Raw genomic sequence first — 10,412 nt, 5'->3', positions numbered from 1 at the left:
GTGCCATTGGTATCACCCCCACCAGCAACCATGTCCATAATTTGCACCTTGGATACTACTTGTGCATTTGTTAAAGCTCTCTCCAGGCTGACTGTGATGACAGGGACGATTTTTATTAAGCCCCTCCTGTGACTATTCTGCTGAGCAGGAGACTCCTAAAGACTGACGTGTGTGACTGAAGTGCTACCTATCACACTTCCAAGTCTTCCCGTGCTGTGTAGACTAGCCGACGACTGTCTACACTAGCCCCTCCTGCCCATCACTTTCACTAGGTTTTCCTCCTGGGTCGGCCCTCGGATGAATAGAAAGTTCTGAGTTCCAACTGGAAACCTCAGCTTACATCTGCTCAGGTTTCTCACCTAAGTGCATTCTCTGGTGGTTTCGCAGACCTGAGCTGTAACTGAAGCCTTTGCCACACTCCCCACACTCATAGGGCTTCTCTCCAGTGTGGACCCTCTGATGGACGTGAAGGCAGGAGCTGCGGCCAAAGCCCTTCCCACACTCCTCACATCTATAGGGTTTCTCACCAGTATGGACCCTCTGGTGACCTTGAAGATGTGAGCTCTGACTGTAGCCCTTCCCACACACGCCGCATCTGTATGGTTTCTCGCCAGTGTGTACTCTCTTGTGACTGAGGAGACCTGAGCCGTATCTGAAGCCCTTTCCACATTCGTAACACATGTAGGGCTTCTCTCCTGTGTGCAGCCGCTGGTGGGTGCGGAGGTTGGAGCCGTAACTGAACCCCTTGCCACACTGATCACACGTATAGGGCTTCTTTCCCGTGTGGACGCGCTGATGTTTGTGAAGGCTTGAGGTGCACCGAAAGCCCTTTCCGCACTCTTGGCATTTGTAAGGTTTCTCGCCTGTGTGGACTCTCTGGTGAATGAGAAGCCCTGAGCTATAGCTGAAGCCTTTGCCACACTCAGCACATTTATAAGGTTTCTCGCCCGTGTGGACCCTCTGGTGGATGAGGAGGTCAGAGCTGTAAATGAAGCCCTTCCCACACACGTCGCATATGTAGGGTCTCTCTCCTGTGTGGACCCTCTGGTGACTGTGAAGGTCTGAATTCCGCCGGAAGCCCTTCCCACACTCGCCGCATTTATATGGTTTCTCTCCCGTGTGGACCCTCTGATGGACGTGGAGGTCTGAGCTCCGGCCGAAGCCCTTCCCGCACTGGCACTTGTAGGGTCTCTCTCCCGTGTGCAGTCTCCGATGCATGAGAAGCCCCGAGCTGTAGCTGAAACTCTTACCACACATGTCACATTCATAGAGGCGCTGCCCCGTGTGAACCCTCAGGTGAGCCTGAAGGTGCGAGTTGTGACTGAAGCCTTTACCACACTTGTCACACTGGTAGGGCCTCTCGCCTGTGTGCGTTTTCTGGTGACTGCTGAGGTGCGAGGTACAGCTGAATCCCTTTCCACACTCGCCGCAGCTATAGGGCTTCTCTCCTGGGTGGACGTGCTGGTGCTTGTGCAGTGCCGACTTGGCGCAGAAGCCTTTGCCGCACTCACTGCACGTGTAGGGCTTCTCCCCTGTGTGTAGCCTCTGATGCACTTGAAGCACCGAACTGTAACTGAAGCCCTTCCCACACTCGCCGCATTTATAAGGTTTCTCTCCGGTGTGAACCCTCTGGTGGACGAGCAGGTTTGAGCTCCGACCAAAGGCCTTCCCACACTCCTCACATTTATAGGGTTTCTTTCCTGTGTGCACCCCTTGATGAATGAGCAGAACTGATTTGTACCTGAACCCCTTCCCGCAGACATCGCATCTGTAGGGCATCTCTCCCATCGGGACCCTGGGATGGCCGTGAACGCGTGTGTTCTGCCTCAAGCCCCGACCGCGCTCCAGGCTTCTAGAGGATTTCTCTTCTGTGGGAATTCTTTGATGGCGGTCAAGACAGGCACTCTGCCTCATGCCCTTCCCAAACTCATGATATTTACAGAGTTTCGCTTTGAAGGGCATTCTTGGATGGGTGGGAAAGTTTGAATCATCCCTCAAGCCACATTCACTACTTTTAAAACCATTCTTCCCAGGGTTAGGGCGATGAGGTGTGGACTTCTTAACACAGTCTTTTTTACATTTATCGCAATTACACAGCTTGTCTCTTTCAGAGAATCTGTGGGCATCATGACGATGTGATAACCAGTGGAAGCTATAATCATCCCAATCACATCGATATACTGTATCTCCCATGTAGACTGTTTTACATTTTTCTTGAACATTCCATGGCTCATTCACAAAGGCTTTCACCCAAGAATCTTGAGTTGGGACTGGTTTTACAGCTTTGCAGGATGGAAACTCTTGCTTTTCTACACTGTTGGGCCTGTCCCCTTGTAGACTGTCCACCAAATTCTCAGTTCGAAAACCCTGAGTAGACACTCCTTCCCACACTTCACAGGGGGCAGCATCTTCTGAAAACTGAAAATCTTTCCCTTGAAGATTCATTTGGCGATCTTGACTCCTAGTTAATTCACCAGCCACCTGTTCCCAGATTTCCCAGGACGAGAGCTCTTTGTGTGAAGGGAACCTTACTTCTTTTTCTTGAATATATTCCATATCCTTTCCATTCTGGTCTCCTATGGGGTTAAAGACAATTCAGAGAAGAGAACAAGTAAAGACTGGCTCAGGGACAGCAGGCTTTCAGGCTTGGACCAATAATGGCCTAGAGAAAAATTTAGCTTTGTATCTTATATTAGGGCACTTATTTTTATATCTGATGATATAAAGGAAGAGGGTCCTATTAACAAACTTTGAAGCTAAATGCTAACATGATCCTATTAGTAACAAACTATGTCTCATCATAGAGTTGTCATGCAAAAATAGAAATTCTGAACAGATTTCTACAGAGAAAATTCACTTTGTAATATGTTATTGCTAATAATAAAGATATCTAACTTAAACACTTCTTATGTGCCAATGTACACATATTTAATCCTCAGAATAATACTGATGTAGGTGCCATTATCATCTTCTAGAAAATGAAACCAAGGCAGAGAGAAAGTGACCAAGTACATGACTCCCACCATTCTGTGAGGAAGTGGTGGAGCTGGGATTTAAATGCAGGAAGTCTGGGTTTAGGGCCCACTGGGCCCTCTCTCTGCATTGCCTCCCAGGCGTCCTCTACTCCTGGGTATGTGTGAGCTGAACTTGGGGAGGGAACAAGGCACCAAATCCTCCAAGTGCACCAGCTGTGTCCGTGTCTGCTGTGACCCGATTCAACAGGAATCCAAACAATACTGTTAAGGCAGGAAGATGTAAAAATTTGACTAATGCCCATTACTGGTTGCAAATTATAAAATTGTCATATTTATCCTGTAGTCCCAGATGTCTTTAAAAATTTGTCCATGATTTGTGATATTCTTCATTGGCTATTTTTATTTTTTAGCGCCCATGTAGTAAGCATCTGTTTATAACCAGGGACTTGTAGAATACTGGAGTCAAGTGAGAAATTCATCTGAGGACTTTCAGTATTCTAGAATAGTCTCTCTGCCAATGCCTTGCCTTAGGCTGCCTGGCTGTTTCTGTCAGAGGGAGGAAGATCCAGAGAGCCCTTACTCCCTCTGGGTGTAACATTCTCTGAAAGGCAGGAAGGAACTTCCCCTGAAAGGGAAGGTAGGAACTGAACGGCAGAAAAGAGGCTGCAGAGCAGTCGCCTCCCATGGTGCCCGCAGCATCCACAGCCTAGCAAGGGCAGGAATTCGGGCCTCTTGTGTGATAAGCTCTGCCCCTCACTGCCTGGCCAGGCTCTTATCGCCAAGACTCTAGACCCCGTGGCTCTCACCTGCATATGCATCTCGTGGAGTTTCTCCATCTGTCACCCAAGCTTCTTGGTCTTGTTCCAAATGGGACATCTTATCAGATTGGAAAGGTTGTTGTCCTGAAAATGCAAGAAGATACAAGGCTGAGGCTCGTTACTGACGTACAAAAAATAATCCGAAAATGCAGTCCTCATCCCATGACCCCATGCAGGCCTTTGAAGAACAGACGAGGAAATGATTCATCACCAGCCAAATGAAACTGCTTTGTAACAGTGCAGTGGACTGAATGTTGTGTCCCCCTAACTTCCTATGTTGAAATTGTAAACCCCAATGTGATGGTATTAGGTGGTGAGTCTTTGGGAGGCAATTCTGTCAGGAAAGTGGAACTCTCAGGCATGAGATTAGTGCCCTTATTAAAGAGACCCCAGAGAGCTCTCTTGCCCTTCTCTGCCATGTGAGTATGCAAAAAGAAGCCAGCAGTCTGCATCTCGGAAGAGGGCCCTTACCTGAACTTGACCATGCTAGCAACCTGACCTTGGACTTCAGCCTGCAGACTGTGAAAAATTTCTATTGTTTATATGCCACCTAGTCTATGACAATTTGTTGTAGAAGCCAAGCTCAGACAAATAGTTCTATATAAAAAGGACTTAAGCCGTGTAAAAAAAAAAACTGGAAAAAACAAAACAAAACAAAACAAAACCAAACCCATTTTCTCTCTGGGGAACAAGAACGCTCCAATAAGTTCAGTTTCAATTACTCAGAAAGATTCCCCTCACCCACAGAAACCAGGTTCCTAAAGTTCTCCAGCATGACGTCTTGGTACAGCTTCCTCTGGGCAGAGTCCAGCAGCCCCAGCTCCTCCTCTGTGAAGACCACAGCCACGTCCTTGAAGGTCAATGGCTCCTACAATGTAAAGCACCATGAACACAGACATCAACTAGACCAAAGATAAGTTTGGCATCACTAAGGAAAGCAGACAAGAAAGCAGGAAGATGTTCAGTTTGGCCAGTCAAATCTAGTCGATTAGTGGTTGGTGCTGAAAATTTGAATTCTAACCAAGATTCTTCCACAGATATCCAAAGAGTCGAGCCAGGAACACTCACATCCTTCGCATCCTATGAGCACTTCTGAGAGTATTTTCCCAGGAATGGAATGGTTGACTCACTGGGTCTGTACATTTTTCAATTTGAGTCTAACTTATAGATTGCTACCTTCTCCTCCAAAAAGACTGTAACAACCTATAGTTGCAGGAATGCTGAATTTTAGAGTGTCCCTTTCTGTACACACTGCAAAAATCATTTTCTCTGCCACAATGATTGTTCTTCACCACTCATCTGCTCACCCCTCCATCAGCAACTGGGAAAATCCTGTCCCCCCCGTACCAATACCCTTTTTATGGGTCTCCATGTCAACAAGTGACAGAAAGCAACTAACGTGTTTTTATGCAACCATCTCCTCAATCAGATGAGACCTTGAAAGCAGTGATTCCAAACATGCAGTTTCAAACCATGCTGTGTCATCCTTAGTTACAAATTGTGTGTGGCCTAAGTTTTTTAAGTTAACTGCTCCAGTCCAGTGAGGAAAAAAATGGCAGTTATGTATTCTGCAATATGGTATTCAACTATATTGTTACAATATCATTACTGTCTTCACATGGACTCTGACGTGCTTTCTTGAGAGGGAGACAACTGCATATAAGGACTTTCAGAATCATACGTTGCCTTCCGCTTCTCCCTGGAGTACCTGTGACAAGGTAGTACAAGTTAAGAGTGAGCTGATTTTTTTCACTTATTAATAATTTGACTCTTTTTTTAAACTTACTGATATATGTTTAATAGAAGGAAGGCAGGTGAATTTAGAAAGGTTTAGTGTGTACATGCCACCATGTTACTCATTCAAGACACACTGAGCACCTAGAAAACAAGGTTATGCATCAGGAATTAGAGAGATGAGTGAGAAAGACACAGCCCTGCCTTCACGGGGCAGCGCCGGCAGCCCCCAGGACTACTCCTGGGTTCTGTGATTCACCAGGAGAACTCACAGGACTTGATAGGGCTTAATACCGTGTAAGAAAATAAAGTGCAGTCAGGAAAGGGAAAAGAGACTGGGCTGAAGTAGGTTGACTTGCAAATGCACGATTGATTTAGTAAGTGATATTGTCATAATTGGCTATGTATCTTGAAGAAAATGTAGTTAAATGTCAACCTTATGCCATTTACAAAAATAAATTACAGCAATCTCTATTGATTAGACACTTTTAATGTGATGATTTAAGAGCCATTTTGTTGCCTTTTTGATTAAGCTTAGAATGGGTGTGGCCTTTTGAAACTATATATGAAGCCCAGTTTTCAAAAGGGAACTATCTATCATTTCATTATATAAAAATTTTAAACTTCATTATGGTCAAGCCACCTTGCAGAAGGTAAAGAGTAAGAGAAAAGAACTGGAACACTTTTGATAGGCAAGGTAACAACCCTACTATTAAAAGAACTCCTAACAACGTGATAAGAATTAATGAGAAAATAGACAAAAGCATTTCATAAGCAATTCACAGATGAGAAATACAGATACAGCGAATAAATATAGGAAAGGGTGCTTATGATGCTTACTATGTAGGGAACTGCGAAGTAAGACGGGAAAGCTTTGCCATGCGCCCCCTGTCGGATCAGCAAAAATGTTAAGTACTGATACATTCTTGAAATTGGAGGTGTGAGGAACAGCATGAATTACTATAATTTCTTCTCAAATACTTTGGCAATAATATGTATATATTTTAAACTTATTTTTTTAAAGTTGCAAGATGAGTGAGTCTGACAATAATATATTAATATTAAAAGTTTAAAAAATAAGTATGTGATATTGTGAAATATATATTTGGTCTTCACCACCATTTCCTGAAAAAACTCCTAAAATCCTTAGAATTGCCAAAGTGATGTCTGTTTGTATGCTAATGAGTTGACTGACAGCTGGCAGTCTTGGTCACCAGAAAGAAAAAAAAAAAGTATAGGGACAATAGATCCAGAAGTTACACCATTTATCCAAGAGGAGTTCCAGGAGGACTGAGTGGATAAAACAATAGAAATAGTCAACATCTGGGCACAGAAGGAATTAATGCCAAAAGAGAACAGAGCAAGGGAAATAAAGTAGAAACCATGGAAATGATGCACGGCTAAGCATAAACACAACAGACCTTTCTGGAGGAAATGACTAGAATAAACCAGAAGGTGAATGGAGAAACCCATGATAACAAGTCCTGCACAAGATTTAATGCCAGAGGAAAATGAAGCAACTCATACAAAGTCCCAAGTGTATGAATAAAGAATTTTAAGCCTACGCAATTTGCCATTTGAGCATAAAGGCAACAGACATTCTTAAACAGGGAGAAACTCGGAGGATATTGCAGCCACAAGTCTTTGGAAAAAAGCAGTGTTTGATGACATTAAGGCAACCAACAGATAAATCCAGATAACCCAGCTAAGGTAAAAGGAGAGGTGATGAATTCATGACACAGGATTGACACTCAACTGCTACTCAACTGGGGGAATTGATGGTGACAAATCAGAAGGTAACAATGACAATAACAACATAATACAGGAGAGGGTGGCAAGTAAAAAGGGGCTAATTTCTTCAGATCTTAGAGCAGGAAGTCAATAGTGTTTTAAAATTAAAACATATGGTAAAAAAAGTGACTCAAACCTTCAAAATTCTTTCATAATCTCTTTTCATAAGGGAAGGTTTTAGAAAATAATTTTTCATGTGGTGATAAAACATGTACTTAAAATTCTGCAACTGCTCTGATTTTTTTTTTCAATTTAAAAGAAAATTTAAGTCGATATGTATGTATATACTGAGAGAACCTATTCCCATGTCCCAATATTTTCATGCACTTTATCTCACTTGATAGCAGCTTAGGATCTAGACAACAGAATGAAACCATAATTCATCAATTCAATGGATGAACACAGAATCCACCCTACTTTTTTTTTTCCTGTTATGAACGGTGCTGCAGTGACCATTTTCTGAACACTGGTTCTCATTTGGAATAAATTCTTGGAGTGGGAAATGCTGGACCAGAGGTATGCAGAACTTCCAGAAAGGCTGAATGCCCTTGCAATTATACAAATGTAACCATGTCTCCATACTCCAACAGTGAATGTTGATCTTTCAAACAAGAGAAAGGTCCCATATCAGAGAACAACCCAGGCAGAGAAGGAGGATTCATTCTTTGGTGAGTCACCTCTTGGCATAATTTGGGCTCAGACCCCTACATGAAACTATTATTGGCAGGCAGCATGTGGAACAGAGTTGCAGATTATGGAGGTGTGCGTTTAAATCCAGGACTCACTGCTCATTTATTCATGTATAAAACAGGATGAAACCATCTTTCTCACATAGCTATTTTGTGGATAACTGCAATGAGACCTGTAAAGTACTTACCCAACACATTTTTTTCCTTTTCTTCCCTTTCACCCCAAGGGAGGGAGATATGTTTACTATCTGATGCCTGAGGTGGTATTTCTGGAAAGAAAAATAAAACTCAACCCACCTGAAACGTGGTCTCATCCTCCACATCTTGGGGAAGGGCTGAGGCTTGAGAATGAAGAGCTGTAGGAGGAGAAGGAAGTCGTAAGAGGGAGGTGGTGCTGTTTGAGCTTCCAGACTGTCTGCTTTACAGCCTGGTTTCTTCTCAGCCAAAGGAAGTCCTCGTTCACCCAACCTCTTTTCTTTTCATAACCAGCTTGGATTCTCCCTCCCCTGCACCCTTCGTTCTCACCTCTTTCTGCGTGCCTTGAGGCCAAAGCCTCCATAGTCTCTGCTGTGTTTTCTGTGAACAGCAGCAATTTTATTCTTTTATCTTCTTAAGCTGGAGAAGAGGAAACCCAGGCCGTCTTCATTCTTGAGACACTCCAATCCCTGACAAGTATCAGATGGATACCTGAGGTCAGAAGCATGTGCCTCTACCTTCAGTGTCTAGAGACTTCTTGGTTCTCATGCTCTGGAGACCTGTAGGCTCAAGAGGGAACTTTGTCCGAGTCCTTTCTTCTGGGCCCCAAAGCTCAGGGGCTATGCTATGGTTCACATCCTCTGGATACTATTCATTCAGCAGATTTCAAGACATTTAAAAATTAGCCGGGTATGGTGGCATGTGCCTATAGCCTCAGCTACTTGGGAGGCTGAGGTAGGAGTACTGCTTGAGCCCAGGAGTTTGAGGTTGCTGTGAACTATGACGACGCCACTGCACTCCAGCCTGGGTGACAATGTGAGACTCTGTCTCAAAAAAAAAAAAAAAAAAAAAAAAAAAAAAAGAAAAGAAAAGAAAGATACTGCTTGAGCCCAGGAGGAGTTCAAGGTTGCAGTGAGCTATGATGATGCCACTGCACTCCAGCCTGAGTGACAATGTGAGACTCTGTCTCACAAAAAAAAAAAAAAATTTACTGAGTAGCTGTTAGGTATAGTCCTTGCTCTGGAGCGGCTCACAGTCCAGAGAGCAAGAATGTTGCAGATGGCCGAGGAGAGTCACGGAAGCGTCTTTCAGGAGGGCCCAGCAGCTGAAGTCTCACTGTGACACACAGGGCACTTCAGAAAGGTGGAGAGACCCCACAAACATATGCGCCCTGTAAAGAAAAACCTGGAGTGTAAAAGCTTTATTAATGCAATCCCGTAGGGCTTGTGAAAAATAAAATATGTCCTCAAGGATCCTAGAAGTCAGGATATAGGTTAGCAACCGTCTTCCAAATCAAAGTTTTTAACCTATTTTGTGTCATGATGCTCTTAGGTAATTTAATGATACTTATGGACCTCTACTTGGAATAATGTTTTAAATGCATAAAATACAATACACAGAATTCTTTATAAAGGTAATTATACTAAAATATAACCATATATATATTATTTATTTATTTATTTATTTTTTGAGACAGAGTCTCACTCTGTTGCTCAGGCTAGAGTGCTGTGGCATCAGCCTAGCTCACAGCAACCTCAAACTTCTGGGCTCAAGCCATCCTCCTGCCTCAGCCTCCCAAGTAGCTGGGGCTACAGGCGTGCAACACCACGCCTGGCTATTTTTTTTTTTCTATTTTTAGTAGAGCCGCCACACTGAATTAATCACTCTGGGATCCAGCAACACTTTATTTTTTTCCTTTTTTTAATTTTAATAGATGTAGGGGATACAAGTTGAATTCTGTTACATGTATATATTCTATAGTGATGAAGTCTGATCTTTTAGTGTACCCATCACTTTTATAGTGTATGTCGTACCCCATAGAAATACTGTTGAAACTGCTGGTTACCATCTGTCACAGAGGCTCCCCTGGTAAGATCTCTAACTTATCAAAAGAATTGAGTTGTCTTCTGTTATTTACCTTTCCATCTTGCATGGGTCTAGCAACTGGACGCACTTAAGCCATTCCAGCAACAGGACGTGATGCACAGAGATGAGAACTCTTGGAATCAGCTCAGAGCTAGTCAGGAGGTAGTGCAAAGACATCAAGCATGAGCTCCCTCCCTTCCCACCTTGCCTGACCTGTTTTCTCTTGAGATTCAAGCCTCAAGGGCAAGACAAACAGATATACATATTTGGGCAGCCCACTCTAAGATATTGCCTGGATTTTACTGCTTCAGGACCTCAAATCTCCATCTTTCTTCCAACCATCT

At 43.5% G+C, this 10,412-nt stretch overlaps 1 protein-coding gene across 1 annotated transcript; it reads right to left on the bottom strand.

The window, feature by feature from the left end:
* Window positions 1-336: 336 nt before the first annotated feature.
* Window positions 337-8,566, bottom strand: ZNF229 (zinc finger protein 229). Its single transcript, XM_069456901.1, has 5 exons — window positions 8,533-8,566; window positions 8,305-8,363; window positions 4,528-4,661; window positions 1,544-2,587; window positions 337-1,126 (listed from the first exon to the last, which is right to left on the bottom strand). The coding sequence occupies exons 1-5, from the start codon at window positions 8,564-8,566 to the stop codon at window positions 337-339; spliced, it is 2,061 nt and encodes a 686-aa protein (XP_069313002.1).
* Window positions 8,567-10,412: the final 1,846 nt, after the last annotated feature.

Source organism: Eulemur rufifrons, chromosome 24 (assembly GCF_041146395.1).
Source record: "Eulemur rufifrons isolate Redbay chromosome 24, OSU_ERuf_1, whole genome shotgun sequence".
NCBI lineage: Eukaryota > Metazoa > Chordata > Mammalia > Primates > Lemuridae > Eulemur > Eulemur rufifrons.
This window is presented reverse-complemented; position numbering and strand designations above follow the sequence as displayed.

What these genes read in the sequence shown, in the direction of transcription:
- ZNF229 (XM_069456901.1), bottom strand. Translation starts at nt 8,566, where the DNA reads ATGGAGGCTTTGGCCTCAAGGCACGCAGAAAGAG. An exon ending in AGGATGAGACCACGTTTCAG is followed by an intron (nt 4,662 to 8,304) that starts GTGGGTTGAGTT and finishes TTTACATTGTAG; the next exon opens with GAGCCATTGACCTTCAAGGA. An exon ending in GTGCTTCAAGTGCATCAGAG is followed by an intron (nt 1,127 to 1,543) that starts GCTACACACAGG and finishes CGTCCATCAGAG; the next exon opens with GGTCCACACGGGAGAGAAAC.